The 18,156-nt window shown below is 35.7% G+C and overlaps 1 protein-coding gene across 1 annotated transcript; it reads right to left on the reverse strand.

The window, feature by feature from the left end:
* Positions 1-1,955: 1,955 nt before the first annotated feature.
* Positions 1,956-11,367, reverse strand: LOC135746455 (uncharacterized). The gene is made up of 9 exons (XM_073815660.1): positions 11,251-11,367; positions 11,132-11,164; positions 10,739-11,038; positions 10,238-10,558; positions 9,899-10,012; positions 9,785-9,809; positions 8,180-8,235; positions 2,669-2,691; positions 1,956-2,120 (listed from the first exon to the last, which is right to left on the reverse strand). Exons 1-9 carry the CDS (start codon positions 11,273-11,275, stop codon positions 1,956-1,958), a joined length of 1,062 nt encoding a protein of 353 aa, XP_073671761.1. The 5' UTR covers positions 11,276-11,367.
* Positions 11,368-18,156: the final 6,789 nt, after the last annotated feature.

The raw sequence follows: 18,156 nt of genomic DNA on the forward strand, positions 1-18,156 counted from the left end.
AACTCTGACTTAGTCAGAAGGAAAAAGTCCTAAGAAGAAATAAACCCCTTGAGAGAAAGCCAGACATAGCTGATTCTTTAGATGAGATACTATTTTATAAAATTTTATTGGAATTAAAACATTAATATATATATTAATGGTAGATTAAACGGGGATGGGCGGGGCCGGTGGTCGTTGGACAGACATCGGCTGGGCATCACGTTGAAGGGAGGCCAGTGAATCAGTGGTGTGATGAGCTTCATGGCAACAGGAACTGGGTCTGTAAGTCTCAAAGTTCTCAAAGAAAGAGAAACACAATCCTATTAGTGTAGGGGGCGCTCACATGTAATGCAAGTGCCATACAGTAGTGGTTGAATATCTGCTTGGTTCTGGACAAGCTAACTATTGCGGCATAAGTATATTACCCAGAAAAATTATGTCAATGCTTTGTTAAAGAGATATGTCTTCAAACACTTCAAATACAAATACGTTCATAAAATACTTTGAAAGTATTTTGCAATATTGGCTGAATCCATTCAAGCCACCTCAGATATTCACGTATCACAAACAATTTTAATAAAATACTTTGTTGCCCTTTTACCGAGCCCCTAAGGTGACATTGGAGCAGTGTTGTTTTTGGCAGATTTGGCAGTCTTAGTCTTTTGGATGAAAATGCTATTTAGTTTTAGTCACATTTTAGTCACTTATAAACTTGATAGTTTTAGTCAAGTTTTAGTCAACGAAAACACAAAAGGTTTTGGTCAAGTTTTAGGTGATGCAAACGCAAAAAGTTTTAGTCAAGTTTAAGTCAATTTTAGTAAAAAAATTAGTCTTTAACAAATTAATTTAGGCATTGGAAGTTAACTTTTTTGACCACCAGCCACTGTGGCAGGTGGATTTAGAAATCCACCTGCCACAGACTTTTTACCAGCCAGTTTTTTTTTTTTTTGCCTGAATAGTGAATGATAAGACTGTCTTTATTGTATGAATTAAATATAATTTTTTTAGAGCTACAAAAGTGAATTTCTCTTTGTCTTAGGTTGTTTGATTAACATTAATAACACAGACTTAAGTAGGTTAATTGAGGTTACTGTCTCTTTAAGACCGGCACAGACTGGTTTTTGACTCTCTAATACACTTAAGACATAAAGAAATGTTTTATTAGAAAAAGAATACTGTTGAAATAATTTTGTTTATATGTGCCCTGTCAAGAGCAGAAAGATTTTATGTACGCATGCTTTTAGGAACGCGTCTCTCCGATGTGCCCTATTGAGTGCCCTAAAACCCGCGCACGCATACAGAGATGGATTGGGCACAAACTGCGCACATAAACGCCGCACATAAGTTGTTTTTCATTACTCTATTCGCAAACTGTATGTTAATATACTACAGTATAAGGCATAGTAGCGCAACTCTCTAAAGTTTACACATCAAGAGTTCTGATCCGTCACAGCAGCACTACACATCTGTGCAACTGTGATTGTACTGTAGCCTATGTCAGCATTATATTCTCATCCCATCTCACCAACAGTTTAATACTTACTCGCACATCCAAACGTAGTCAGAGAAGTGCCTCATCTTCTTTCCAATCGCATAAACGTTGCGAAACAGCAGTCGCATCCTCTCAATAAATCACTCAATTTGCATCGGTGATATGCGCAGGTTGATAAGAAATGAGCGGGTGCCGTTTACGAGTCATCCAAAAATATTTAAATGATATTCAGGCCGCGGTCAGTCGGTCAAGTTTAAAAACTATTTTGAACAATTGCAGGCGCGTTAGTTGAAAATGTCGGTCGGGAGTGGGTTGTTTATACAATGACCCGCGCATCACTGATTCGCATTGGCTACCCGCCAATGTGGCTGGTAGATTGACAGTGTTACCCGCCAACTGCAAAATCCACCCGCATTTGGTGCGTGGTCGGGTGTTAATTTCATGCCCTGCCGATTGTCTAGTAAAATTTAATGTATATGATATGTTAACAGCGTGACTTGTTAGTAACCTTTAAAAAAATATCAGCGTGATGAGCCTTCAGGTGCCGGTTAAGGTTGGTGGTATTCTTCCCACCTAGTTTGTGGCCACATTTACCGTCGTCTCCCAGTATACAAGGATAGGAAGTGACAGCATTGCTGATACTTTTTAGCTAAAAACAGACAGATTTCACGCAAAATAGGCAGAAATGATATGCATTGTGAACGTCAGACTTATAATCATTTTCGTTCCGTCTCGTCAACGAAAACTTTAAAGCGTCTCGTCATGTTTTAGTCACCTTAGAGCTATTTTAAGCTAGTCATCGTCGCGTTATCGTCATAAAAAGGTGTGTCAATGAAATAATTTCGATATCATCATAGTTGACGAAAACAACACTGCATTGGAGTAAAAAAATCTAATGTTTAGTTTCATGTGCTCAAGTTTAAACTTTATAAATTTTTTGCTCCATGTCCCCTCAGGGGCCCCATACCCTTTAGTATACACGGCATAGTTTTTTTTTTTTTTTGACATCCAGATGTCGCTGTAAAATAAATTTTGATTTTACAGATAATTGTCCCATCAGACATTTAGCTGGCATATGAAGATGATTTTTAATACATTCTGGTGTTGGGGGAGCAAAGGAAGACAAACTAAACATATAAATGTAGCTAAATATACTGTATATACAGTTTTTTTATTAATATGTTTATGATAACATACCTGATAAATATTCAGTTCTTCATCTGTGAGGAAAAAAAACATTTAACAAATTAAGAAATTCTCAAGGCACTGTTTAGGACCCACACTAGCCGGGTTTCCATCACCATGATTTTATACACATTTCGAAGTATCGCATAAGAAACGAGTGTTGAAACCAACAAATTTCAAATAATAAAAAAAATTACACCAAAACTACACCAATGGGGTGAGAAAAAAAATTGAGAAATAAGATTTCTTTCTTCTTAGACACTTAATTCAAGTAAAATTTTCTCACCCCATTGGCAGATAATTTTGCTTGTTTTAAGTGCTCTCATCTGAAATGTCCTTTGTGCTCATTGTTGTATACCGCCCTCCCTCCAATAATAATGATTTTTATATTACTTTTAAAAAGCTACTTCAAGCGTGTGATTTTAAAACGGAGGTAATATTACTTGGAGATCTAAATTGTAATTGGCTAAATAAGACTAATAGGAAACCCCTTAAGCAGATCACAGACAGTCTAGATTTTACCCAATTGTTGGAAGGTCCAACTAGAATAACCACATCATCGCAAACACAGATAGATTTAATATTCAGTAATAAGCCCGAGCGAATTGTAAAAACGTTTAATTTTATTACTGGACTGTCTGACCATAATCTGACATTACTGTCAAGAAAACTTACAAAAAAGCGTTTTCATCATTCTAATAAATCTGTGGAGCAACTTAGGATCCCAAAGAATGAAATGGATAATTTTCAAAGGGCAGTACAGCAGACTAAATGGTCAGATATTCTTACCGGGATCAATATAGACGAAGTCAGCAAGATGTTTGCAACCAAGCTACAAAGTTTAGTTAAGGAGTTTACTAGAAAGGTAAAAGGAAAGAAAAAAACAAATGCACTCCCCTGGCTTAATAATGACATTTTTAATCTGATGAAAGAAAGGGATTTTGCTTTAAAAAGATCATTAAAAACAAAGTTAAATAGTGATAGGTATAGGTTCACCTCACTACGTAATCAAGTAGTCAAAGTAATTAGAAAAGCTAAAGCTAACTTTTTTATAAAAATTATTAATGAGGGAAAGGGTAATACAAAGCTGATCTGGGAACAGATTAAGAATGTGATGGGAATTAGCCATAGGCTTAGAAACCGGGTAGAACTGAATTTGAATGGTAAATTGGTACAAGATCCATCTGAAATAGCTATAGCTTTTAATGAATATTTTATTAATTCTGTGAATGAAATTGTAGTGAATTTTCCTCCAATAAATGGAGATATTGTTGAAATAGATAAAAGTAAGCCATCTTTTATCATTCAACCTATTTCTGAAATTAAAACTCAGGCAATTATTAATTCTTTTAAAAACTCAACAGCTAAAGATATTTATGGAATGGATTCTAAAATGCTTAAATCCCTGAATGAACATCTAGCCTACCCTATCACACATATTGTTAACCAGTCAGTATTACAGGGGATATTCCCAACTATTTGGAAGACTGCAATTGTATCTCCTATATTTAAGTCAAATGACCCTCTAATTTTATCTAATTACCGCCCAATCAGTATTTTACCTGTGGTCTCCAAGGTTGCTGAAAAATGTGTATCAGAGCAACTTGTTTCTTTTCTTAATAATAGTCCATTTACTCTTCATCCGATGCAGTTTGGCTTCAGGGCCCATCACTCTGCAGAAACTGCCAATTGTTTCTTTGTAGAAACTGTCCGAGCAATGGTTGACAAGGGAGGTGTTGTTGGTGCTGTGTTTTTAGACCTGCGTAAAGCTTTTGACACAGTTAACCATCAGGTACTTATTGCCAAATTATCTACTTTTAATTTTTCCCCTTCTGCAATCAAATGGATTGAGTCATATTTAACTGGTAGAACTCAATACGTTTCTATTAATAATTATCGTTCATCAGTTCTTAATCTATCTACAGGGGTACCACAAGGTTCGATACTTGGCCCGCTTTTGTTTAGTTTATATATTAATGATCTGCCATCAGTTTGTCCAGATATCAGTACATTAATGTATGCGGACGATACTGTAATATATGTGCATGCCAAGACAGAACATCTGGCTGCTGCCAAACTGACCATAGCTATGGATCACATTACTAATTGGCTAAATCGTTCGTGTCTTCAACTAAATGTAAATAAAACAGTGGGAATGTTTTTCACAAAGAGACAAAGTAATATTGTGTCAAATATAATGATCTCAGGTCAAAACATCAGTATTGTGCCACAATTTAAGTATTTGGGTGTTATTATTGATTCTAATCTCTCTTTTAAACCTCATATTAAGAAAGTGTGCAATAGGGTTAAGTTTACATTAGCAAATTTTAGATATATTAGAAATGCACTTACTTTTAATGCTGCTAAATTATTTATGGATGCCATGATTGTGTCACATCTGACATATTGTCTGACAAGCTGGGGACAAATAAATAGCTTATCACTAAAGCCAATAGCAATTCTTTATAAAAAAACTCTTAAAGTATTGGCCCAGAAGCCTAACAGTTCACATCATTGTATCATTCTTGATGACCATAAACTGTTAAGCTGGGAAGATGTAATTAAATACAAAAATATCTGTCTGGTTTATAAAATTCTGCATAATAAGGCTCCTACTCCTCTTAATTCATTTATAATCCAACGTAAAAATAGCAGTCAGATCACCAGAAGCACTACACGTGGTGATCTTTCAATCCCATTTAGGAAAAGCACATTTGGTCAATTATCATTTTCTGTTACAGCAATACAAAACTGGAATTCATTGCCCACCACAATTAAAGACCTACATACATATTCCGTCTTTACTACACATCTTAAAAGCTGGCTATCCGTCAATTATAAATGCACACATTAATCAGACAGATGTGATGGGCATTTGATGTGACATGGTCATGCTGCTGCTGTTAGATCTTGGTTGGCTGCCTTAATGTTTGGTTATGTATGTGTTTTAATGTGGCTCCTGCATAATTATATGTGAAATCTGTACTGCTCCCATGTATGTAACAGGCTTTATGTTTTTGTAATTGGTGCTTTTTGACTGTGCTTGTCTAAATTGTGTGTCGCAGGATTGTATATTTTATTCTCTTTTGTTTAGTTCTGTTGTAATATAACTGTAATGTATTTTGTTTGATGTATGCCTATTAACACTCTGGCCGGGGACTACAGCTGGAAATTAGCCGTACAGGCTAAAGCTGCTCTTTTTATTAAAAGGGACTGTCCACGTTATTATAAACTAATAAAACTAAACTAAACTAAACTAAGCATGAGTTCACTTAAATTATTAAATTATTATTTTTTTGTCTACAAACTAGTATTATTTTCTTAGGTCATTTTTCTCATCAAGAAAATACATCTTGATTTAAGATTTTTTAGATATTTCTACTGAAAACAAGACAAAAATACTAAGTAAGAAAGTCATTTTTTGCAGTGTAATTTGCAACCAAATTTGGCTACCCACTCCGATTGACGGCTGGTCCCCCCAGTCAAAAGAGACACAAAATACTTTATTGAAAAAGCAGAAGAAATCACACATAAATGATAGTCTCTTTATAATCGCTCAAATACGCATCATTCAGAAATAAATAACTATTTATAGAAAGCTTATGTTTTGCATGTGTGGTTTTAAACCTTGCAAATTATAACATGCAAGCCATTTTAAACTATTTGAGGGCAAAATGGCAAAGTGAGTGCCTTTTGTGCGCGCAAAGGCAATGACGCGCACACATACTCAAATGGATGCACACTCATAAGCGGACACACGGAGACACGCGTTTCCTAGCATGCAAACACAGAACGAATTGAAGTCACGTAACTGTAGTGACGCGGCTGACCTGTTCCTCAGACATGTTTGGTAAGTTGTTGTTTTTTTTACTTAGAGTGTGCGTCTCCCAAGAGTGTAAACGTAGCTCGGGCGCACACAACAAAATAAAAAAAGAAGCTGGGGCAGAACAGATAACAGTCAGCCGCGTCGTTCGTCAGTCGCGTGACTAACTTTATGCGGTGCCGCAATCGGAAGACGTCAAAGTACTGCGAGAGCTCTTCAAGAAATCTTACGGAGTAGTTTAATTTCGACTCGCTCTCACAGTACTTTGACGTCATCTGTCTGTCAGTTCTTGCAGCGCAGCATGAAGTCAAACACAAAGTTACACAGAGATTGTTGAATTCATTATATAATTGGCTACATGTTTTGTCTATCAATATTTTCCATGAAGTCATTGGCTGAGTGAGCGATTGGTTACATCCCTAAAGGACTTCACATTTTCAACGGCGCTGTTTGGATTACCTATTATACTACCTCCCTATTTTAAATGCAAACTTTGAAGGCGGGTTCTTACCGGAACGTAAATGACCGGAGTGTAATCGTATATACCCTTACATGCCACAATGTAAACAGTCCTCAGATTGTATATTATATTCTATTACTAGACGTTCATGCGAAATCTGATGTAAACAATAGACTATATATCTATATTTCATGGATTATACGCATTTGTGGACAAAAATGGTCATTGGATAACTCACACATCTGAAACAGACTGGATTCGACTTGTGATACCCACAAAGGTAAAAAGTTTGGTTTATTATTACTTCTGTCACAAAATACTACATATGATGCTAGAACATCTGTATCTCAAAACGGCTTTACAAGGGGTATGGTTTAGCTAAATGAGATTTAAATGAGCCCTATTGTCTCTCCTGGCAGGGAAAAGTGTTAACTTTTCTTTCTCAATTTTCTCGGCATTTTCTTTCTTGAATGTGTTATATTCAAATGGCCACAACTTCTCCAAGATTTCCATGTGTTACTATTCGTTGGAAAGCTTAGAAACTGCACTTTCAGAATCTGTGAATAACTCAAAATGCCCCAGATCCGACTAGTGTCCCTACTTTCTGTGACTGGTCACAAATGCGAATAATGGGAGATGGAAATGCATATGCTGAGTAAATTCTGACATAGTGAATGTTAAACCCACAAGACTTACCGTCTAGCTGTATCAGCTGAAATTGTCTTTACCATATGGTAAAGTCGCAATGCCCTTGCTGCTAGTGCCTGCATGAAAAATGCCTGCATTTCTTCTTCTGTGCACAGTATTCAATTTGCCAATTACAAGCTGCACTGCTAGTAAATTTATAACTTGCCAAATCAGTTGTAGTTATGTCTCCATTTTCTAAGCGTGCCTTGTTTTATTTACTGTTGTTTACTAGGTTACCAATACCAACATTATTCGCTTGAACAGCTTAATGGGAAAGCACCTAATTTGCATTTGTTTGTTTTTCTTTGATTGCAAATTTTGAAAAGATTCGTTTTACATTTGGATGGAAACCCCGCTGTCTAAAACTTTAAGATCTCTGGATACCCTATAAAATATCCTCAAAATCCTCTTTATGCACTTAAATATACATTTAAAAAATGTCTTAAAGCCTTTTAAGATTATGATGGGGTTTAATAGAGAACCATTGAACATGTCTACTTGATTATGTTCAAATAATTGTTATATAATATTGTTTGTGTGAACACAGACGTACCAGTATCAGAGAACTTATCCCACTCAGAGACCTCACTGTGCACATTTACAGCATTCCTGAGGAATCAGTCCATGTAATAAGGAACAGAGAAAAGAAACATCATATAAGAACATAATGAGGAAGAAAAAATTTATAACAGTCAGAGCAATACTAAACAAAATAAGATGTTTAGAAAGAAAGACAAAATATAAAGCTTTGATTTATTGATTATTTACTGGCATACCTGACACTTTGTATTTCACAAGCAGCTTCAGCTTCACCTGTTTCTGTTATAGATTTCAATGAAAAGAAATCAAAGTAATTCCTAAGTTTCTTAATTCCACAAGCGATATATAAAACAAGTGCAATCTGAGATACTGTGATGTGTTAATTGGATACTCTTTTTGACATTGTCTTTGTTTTTGTGTTTTTCTTTTTTCTTTTCCTTATTTTAAATTGATGGTGAGCAAAAGAGAAAATTACCCCTTGGTGGACAATAAAGACATACAATACAATACAATACAAGAGTTAAAGTCTACATCTATGAGCCCTTTCAGGGGAATAACAGTAGGGGTTTCTCAAAGAAAATATCAATGCTTACTGTACAAAGCAAAGCAAAAGTGCTGTAGGATCAACACAATTACACTCTTAAAAATAAAGGTGCTTCACGATGCCATGAAGAACCATTTTTAGCTGAATGGTTCCATACAGAATTTTAAACATCTGAAGAACCTTTCTATTTTAAATCATAAAGGATAGTAGTGAAAAACTGTAGACTATACAAAAGTAAGAAAGAAATGTTTCTTCTAAGATCCTTTGACTGAAGATCCTCTGGCATCACTGTGAAGACCTTTTAAAGGGACAAGTCACCCAAAAATGAAAATTCTGTCGTCATATACTCCCATGTTGTTACAAACCTGTACAAATTTCTTAGTTCTGATGAACACACAGGAAGATATTTTGAGCAATGTTTGTAACTAAATCGATCCGAGGCCCCATTGATGTATACAGGTTTGTAAAAACATGGGAGTAAATGATGACAGAATTTTCATTTTGGGGTGAACTAATCCTTTAAAAAACATTATTTTTGGAGTGTACAATGCATACAGTTGCAATGACCATAAGGTTGACTCATATATGCAGATGTGTGTAAAAGCAGGTATACCAAGACATCATTGCTGTTTATTACTATATTATCACTGTAGTCAAAGGGAGATTTATCTTAAAATTATTGTTAGTATAACAGTGACAAAACTCAGATTAATATATGCATGCGAGTGAAATTATACACAAATTAAAACAAAGTTTAAATATAGTCTTTAGGCTGTGTGATAAATATTAAAGAAGACCATCTTACAATACCTTCATGGCGTACTCTGACTACTTCTCTGGTCTCCCCCTCATTCTCCAAACATCTGTTTATTACATATACAGTATATCAGTTATTTTCATTACAATAAAACATTTTTCAATGAGGCTAAATAATAGAGCATAGTGTTAGCGGCGCAAAAGGATATGGGTCTAATTCTTAGAGAACACACATACTGATAAAATAAAATGCCACGTAAGTTGCTATGGATAAAAGCATCCATAAATGAAAATATAAATAATTATTTTTTAACAGACCTTTTATTAAGGCATCCAAGACGTCCTATTAAAGAAGAAATAGTGTTAGCAGAACTCTTCTAGATAGCAAAATAATGTTTAGAGTTCATGGGAAAGTGTTTAAAGCTACTGTACCTTGCTTTCTAATCATTGCCAAAATTCCCAGTAACAGAATGATGAACAACAATACGATTAAAGACACTATGAGTATTTTGACCTCTCCAGTGCTACAGTACACCACAGGTGCAGCTGTCAAAAATAAAACACACAATCAGAAAAATCCTAGTTTGTGATTTGATCTTAATTCTTCTGTTTGGTATTGTTTAGTATCTACATTTCTAAACATTAATTAAATATATAAATATAATAAAATCTAGTGGTACTTTATAGTAACTAAACATATAAACTATTTAAAGTCAAGCTTTACTCATTTTAGAATATGATTTTGTTTTGTTTGTCCTCTTCTATTTTTACCTGTTATGTGAAGGTCTACATTATTTCCATAGACCCACTTTTCTGGATGAAAGAATGTGTTCAACGTCACAACACAACTGTATGTTCCAGCAACATCCTTCCCGACTTTTCTGAGCGTGAATGTTGCCATTGTCTCCTTTGGGTCCAAAATACTGACTACAAAGCCATTCGTTCCATTTTTGATTAAAATTGCTAAAATCAACTGTCTGTTCTGGGTTCTGTTTAAAGGCTTTGATGGTGTACAGGTGAACTCAACATCACTTCCCTCTTGTACTTCAGACTCAAGTAAATGTATCTCAGCAGGAATTAAAGTCTTAGATTCTGGGTGAAGATAAAGATCCTTTAGGTCAACGTTTTACATTTAAACATAGCACGAAACTGTTATGTCATGATGTTTCATAAATGACTGCACAAAGGTAATTTATGTTATGTGCTGTGAAGGGTCTTAATATTGTGTGTTCAGAGACGGAAACATTGAGAAATATAAGTGTCATATCTCACCAGTCACATTTATGAAGATGTGGTTTTCGCCATATTCCATCACTTCGGTTGTTTTCAAACGATCTTCTGAGAACACACAGCTATAATTTCCTGTCTTGTTCTTTTCTATATGCTGTATTCTAAAGACTGTGTCTTGGTGATTGCATTGCCTTTTCATTTCTATAGCTTTCCCGTTTTGACACAGATATAAATAAACAATCTTTTCTGTATAACCAAACGTGCTGCAAGTAACCTCAAGGTCACTTCCTTCTGGAATCTCTCTGGATATACCATAAATCTTTGCTTTTTGGATGTTTTGACCTGTTAAGTAGAAAAAAATACATTAAAAATCTGCAAATAGTCCCATATGTACAGAGTCGTTTGCTCTTGTACATTTAATGTATTCAAACGTACCTTGAGTCTGAAGGAACAGCTTCAGTGAGATGCCTGAAAATATAATAAATAATCATTATTATCCAACACCTCATTCATTATATACTTTAGGATTATTTAGGAGTTTCAGTAACACTTACACACGAGCAGAAACAAAGCGACCATCTCAGTGTCTGGGGAAGTTTTGTTTGACTGTAACAGCACAGATTCAGTTATAAGAATCCAAATTGTTGTTAAAGCTTCATTGCTCTGAACAAAGTGATTCAGTGATCACACTAAAGCATCTATAAGAGTTACACTGTGAAGGCGGAAAAACTGCCGCACGCTTCTGTATTATTAACTCCTTGAATTTATTGTTACTTTTAGCCTGGACAATATAAATTCACTTACCCTACCCAGACGGCAAAAAATATATATTTTAAAATATATTTCAAAATATACAAAAAAATATATTTTTTGGAATATGTTTACAAAATAAATTTTTCACCGATATATTTTTGGCCGTTTTTTGTATATTTTGAAATCTATTTTCAAAGTAAATCAATTGTAAAGCATTAAAAAATAAATTTAGCCCTCCATGTATTTCAATATAAGGAAACATATTTACGTTACATTGGAAGAAAAACTTTATGTTACGAACCTGTAAACATAAAGGTTAAAATTAAATATAAACTTCAAATATATACTTTATAAAATTAACTTGTATTTAACATATATTTAAATTATATGCTAAATTTAGAAATGTATTTGCTTCCCCTTGAAAAACATTTGCAATATATGTTGATATATGAAGGTTACAACTAAAAATATATTTTCTAATTCAAAAATATATACAATTGAGCATTACTTTCTACAAAATGTATTTAGCATATTTAAAATATATTTTGGCCAGGGAAATGTAAAAAAGTGTTTTGTTTTTTTGTCATATGGGTATAGTAAGTAGCACTTTAATTAGTCGCAAATCCTATCCAAGTACAAATAGTTCAGTCAGTACAGTAAGAATGAGGTAAGTACTTACTCCTGTAAGGGTGCATACTGTAAAGTGCAATCAGTCATTTTTTATTCCTTCAGTGCTAAACTGTTTAAAAGAGTTTAAGTCTGCTATACTCACAAATGTAGAGAAACTAGATGTTTGAACTTGAATAGTTTAACCTCCAGTCTAACAAACTGTTCAATGTCAATCAGTTTGGGTTAGTCAAGCATTGGTTTGAAGCTCTCTCTTATGCATTATGAAAGCAGGAGCAGGTATTTGTTAAACACTTCCTGTTTTGTATTTAGTGTGCTATATCAAGTCATTACGTATGTAGTGACGCCTGGCTCCTTGTTGCCATCCATGGTGCTCTCTGATTCAAATATTTTTTTCCAGTTTGATGGCTAATGCTATGAACAGATATATTTTTGGTAATGGAAATGTGCATATACTTTATACTTATATTTGAGTGTATAGTACAAAATAATGCACATTATGGATACTATTACTGTTCACTGGCATTGAACAAATCAAAATCCCAAATATATATTACATTTTATACATTCCTATCAAATTTATCCCTACCTATACATTTCTCATTATATTTGCTAGAGCGATTTTTATGTTTTGCACATGTACGTCAGTTGTACAACTTTAGCATTAAAATAGTTGTTTGTGTGTTGTTGACTTGTTGTGAACCTTTATTAAAGGTGAATCAAATACTCAATTTTAAATTGATAATTTGTTATATAAGAGGTCATCATACTTAAATAAACATCCTGCAAGTTTCAGAATCGAAAACGTCCGTGCTACTGAAATATAACAGTTTTTGGCACCAAGCCAGTTTTAACAGCAGAGTGAGGAATTCTGAGAAATATGACGTCAGAGTAGAATTGAAGCACCTTTCCAAACACAAATACAATGACCACTTTTGTAGCCCCCGTTTTTCTCAAATACTTTAATTTTGATGTGGTGATCTGTTATCATAGAGTAACCATGGAAGCTTGAGTTTTCGGTTGTGGAAGAACCGTCTAGGGAAGAACACAGACGCTGTATAACGGAGGCTCAGAACATAACATTAGGAATGCGTGGATAAAGTTTTGAAGAAGTTCCAGCTCGCGTGGAGAGTGTTTGTTTACTTTGTGTACCTCGGATTCATTTGTAAAGAAGTCGATGCTGGATTTGCAGAGAGACTATGATTAAAAGCACCACTAATATTGGATCTGACAAAAATGACACAGCAGTGTACACAGTAAGTAAGACATTTTACTTTATTTAAGTTACTGTTTCACTATTGCTGTGTTAGAAGAGATTGCTTGATATGTCCTGTTGTAACATCTGTGTCTAAACACGTATGTTTGACTGTTTTAATTTGCTTAAAACATTAAATGATTAATAAAGGTAAATGTGACTGTTATTTAACGGTAGAAATATACAAAGTTAGTGATAAGGATGGACTTAACCAGCTGCAATTTAGATTCTGATGCCCGCTTACTGTGTTGTATACAGTAATTTAGGCAAGTTGCGCTTGAAAGGTCCAACACTCAACAAAGCTTTTTTTATCATAAAACTGTGGTATGTAACGTTACGTGTATGTAAGAGCAACCTCACAAGCACAATAGAAATATACAAAGTTATTGATAAGGATTTATCAGACGCAGTTTAGATTCTGATGCGTGTTTACAGTGTTGTATACGCTAATTTAGTCACGTTGAGTTAAAAGTTTTGTTTCTACTTTACTATACGTATTGTCATTTATGTGTATCATCTTTTGCACCCAGAATCTTTTGTGGCTCAAACATATATGTGTTCGGCTGTTTTTTTTTACACATTAATGTTTTTAAAACATTTCCCCACATGTAATGACGGGGAATGAAGCTGTCCAATCATAGCAGTGGGCGTTTACGTCCAGGTCTTCAATGCGGCCCGCCCCTTCAAACGAACCATTTCTCCAGAGAGCCACTAATCCATGTTACAATATAGCATATTACTTATTGCTTTTGATGTTTTTGAATGTAAAATCATGTGAACATCAAAAGTAGACAAAATCAACAAATTCACCACCCCTTTAAACTTCATTTCAGGTCAAGTCAGTTCAGTCAGCAATAAAACCAGAGATGACTTGCATCAAAAACTTTCCTACCCAAAAGTAATACTTTATATCATACTTTATAATATTTTAGCACAATGTGCATGTGTGTTTTAAATCACTGGTAGATCATTTAAGATTATTCAGTAAATTTTGCCCATTTTATCATCAATTCATCTCCTGCCTTTTGTTGTTTACCAGGAAATCCAAAAAATATTAACTTTAATTATATGAAACAAAATGCGTGTGCACAGACACAAATATCATAACATTAACAATCGACAAAGGACTGGAGAAAACAGGAAAACTACGTAGAGGAGCTGATGAGGGAAATGGCTGGCAGGTGAAGATTTTTTGAAACAAGACACAGGCAAGGAGGATCATGGGAAATGGAGAACGTAGGAAGAAGAATGGGGAAAACAGGCAGGATAACAGACTGGGATCATGACAACCTCCTGTGTAGGCAATGAGCAAAGTCTGATATTTACTGACATGGGACAGAGAGACCAATGGTGATTATACACACTCTCTTTTATTTTTTCAAAGATTAAAGACTGCCAACAGGTTTTTGTGTCATTGGGGTTAGGGACTGGGGTAGGTTAGGGGAATAGAATATACAGTTTGTACAGACTAAAAAGCATTGCGTTCATGGAATTGTCCCCGTAAACCACATATGCCAACGTATGTGTGTGTGCGTGCAGGTTTTTTGTGCATGTGTGTGTATAAGACGTGTGGGACGCAGTGGCCTTTAATATATATTCAGCACTATTGTGTGTAGTCAATGCAGTGTGCTAAAATGTTTTTCAATTGTTGGGAGAAAAAGGAGAAAGGGGAGCAAAAGAGAAAGAAGACAAGAAGGGAAACAACTGCAACAGCGAGGTCATGATATACTGCCTAGTACACTTTTATAATCATTCTCTATTCAGTAGGTTGCAAACATATTTCTTTCCGGAAATGCACCTCTAGAAATACTCACAACCACATGAGCATTAAGATGTGTTATGCAAACCTCTCTACTTCTGAAGATGCATCATATATGACATATATCTGGCTGTGGGTTAAAACCACACCAGACGCTCACTGCTGATGGAGTGTGGACCTGTCAAATAAAAAACACACTGTGAGAAACGCTAGACTGAAACCAAGGAAATTATTTATAGAGGTAAGAGGTTATAATAATTTTCTAAGTCTTATTTGTGTTTATAGTTTGTGTAGAAGTGAGGTGAACACTATACTAGTGATATAAATGATATATGACGTAATCTGAATTTTTTGGTTTCATACTTCAGTGGATGTAAACAGTTGAATCAAGCCCCACCCAAATCTTATGTGTATTAACAAAACAATAAGTTTGTTAATAAATACTACACTTTTATTTTGGTCAAGCATATCCAAACTTAATCTTCTAACTTAATAAAATAATTTCTGAAGTGAATTTCTGAAATTGCTGCAAAACAGTTATTTTATAATTTAAGGTTATTATATTGTGCTACCACTGCTTTATAAATAACCTAAAATGAATGTCTAAAACTCTGGTACAACTAATAGGCAAAGCAAATGGCACATGTATCATTTCACCACATCCTGACCATAACATAATTTCAAAGTCGTAATAAAGCACTTACCTCCCTGCTGAAAAAAAACAATAAAACCATTACAGAAAATTCTAATGGTTTCCATTAAAATACCAAAAGGAACCATTAGCTTTTACCAGAGGTGGGACAAAGTCATTGTTATGCAAGTCACAAGTAAGTCTCAAGTCTTTGCCCTCGAGTCCCGAGTCAAGTCGAGTCAAAGATGAGGCAAGTCTCAAGTCGAGTCTAAAGTCAAAGCTAACAAGTCTCAAGTTGAGTCCAAAGTCCTACCATTCTAGTTTTGAGTCATTTCAAGTCATCTTACTACAGAAATAAAATGTATACAAATCATGTATATCTGTAAGATTTGTATTTATTTAAACCTCTTTTTATACACTTACAGTAATCAAATACAGTAAAAAACAGAAAATTAAAATTTTTACAAAAAAAGGTTGCATTTCAACAGCATATTGCACTAGAACAATGCACAGCAGCTTCAGTCATGTATTGGTTTGACCTCATATTGCCTCATATAATAGTTTAACTTTCAAATAGACATGGGTCCTTATGTTATCAATAAAATCCTCAAAATTATTATTGGAAAAACTGAACCAACGTGATAATATATGTGTGTGTGTGTGTGTGTGTGTGTGTGTGTGTGTGTGTGTGTGTGTGTGTGTGTGTGTGTGTGTGTGTGTGTGTGTGAGAGAGAGAGAGAGAGAGAGAGAGATGTGTGGACAGGTGATGAGCAGAGAGTGAGTGTGTGTGCGCATGCGTGCTGTGGACAGGTGGAGGGAGGCCCCTACACTGCATTGCATTTGCAAAATATCAAATTGGCCAAGAGTCTGTCAGTCATTTGTGCACGATGGGGACGCAGAATGATGCCACTATGGCTGAAAACTCGGTCCACTGGAGCACTAGAAGCAGGCACTGACTGACAAGACTCGGATGGCTACTTGAAAGAGGGCAGGAAGAGTCTTACTCTTCAGTGCCCAGAACAAAAGGGCATTCTGTCCTTCTGCCATGTCAATATAGTGACTTAGCTGTACTGCTGGTGGGGTCCCAACATCCCTTTTCTGCCTCTTATGGTATGCAGCAAACAGCCCTTCTCCTTCCATGTCCTCTGGTTCTTCTTCAGCAGGCAGCGACACAGGCACAGGATGCTCCATCTCTGCAGCATCTTGCAAGATCAATTCTAAAAAATAAAATAAAAACGTGTCACAACAGTAGAAACAAAAGAGCCCTTATTACCATTACTGATGTTGATGATACTGTGCAAGATTGTTATTATTGGTAAAGTCAGATTAATATCTGATCCTAGATCAGATTAAGATCAAAATATTTTACGTTGCATTTAAGTTGCATTACAGTCAGTAATATTTACTTTTAACTCGTTGTGCCACCTCTGCCTTGATGTCACGGTTGGCCAGCACATGGGGCTCAATCCACAGCAGACAAAAGGCTGGATCCAAGGCAGCTGCTTTCAGATAGACTGTGTGTGAAAAGGGGGCAGTGATCCCTTCTTGAGACTGGGCCATTTTCACATTAATGAAGATCCCAAGAAATCTTTTTTTCAGGGATACCTGCAGACCTTTGACCAGGCTGCTCAGGAAACGAACTTGAGGCTTCAGCTTCTCAAGATGGTGATTGAGGAACAAGACAGATGTAACAACTGCACTGATCGTAATGACTTTCTCTCCCTGTGTCAAATCAGTTGCTTCTCCGAAAGGTTTCAAAATGTCCACCAACTCCTTCAGCAGATTCCACTCTTGTGGTGTGAATGACAGTTCTTTATGCCCGGCCTTCTCAAGAACTGTGCAGAGCTTTTGCTGATCACAATGAAGGACTGCTTTTACCTGCCGCAGTGTGGAATTCCACCTTGTGGAAGCTAAGTTTTGATAACTTGGAGAGAGAAGGACATGCCGCTTTTGTTTCTTTCAAACTGTCTCCCACAACCAGCTGCAATGTGTGTGCAAAACACTGCAGGCGCTGTTTCTTTGCCATAGCAGCATCGACGGTTTGCTGGTCTACTAGGGTTAAGTCATGCCATAGCTCAGGATCATCAAGATTATCTCCATCATCATCATATTCCTCCTGTTCGCTGGGGAAGCAGAATGTAAATGCCTTGCGCATGTTAGCAGCATTGTCACTAATGATATAGTCCAATTTAGCTTTGATGTTGTATTTATCACATATTGCCTCAAATTGGTCACATATGCGCTCCGCTGTGTGAGAGCCTTTAAAGCGGTTGCAGGCCAAGAGATTAGTCTTTAGCTGTACCCTCTCTGCATCTCTCTCCATCCAGTGCACGGTGACACCAAGGAATCCCCTCATCTTTCGATCAGACCAAATGTCCACAGTGACTGAAACATAGTCACAGTTGCTCAGTTCAGTTTTCAACTTTGAACGTCTC

This window comes from Paramisgurnus dabryanus, chromosome 9, assembly GCF_030506205.2.
Source record: "Paramisgurnus dabryanus chromosome 9, PD_genome_1.1, whole genome shotgun sequence".
Taxonomy (NCBI): domain Eukaryota; kingdom Metazoa; phylum Chordata; class Actinopteri; order Cypriniformes; family Cobitidae; genus Paramisgurnus; species Paramisgurnus dabryanus.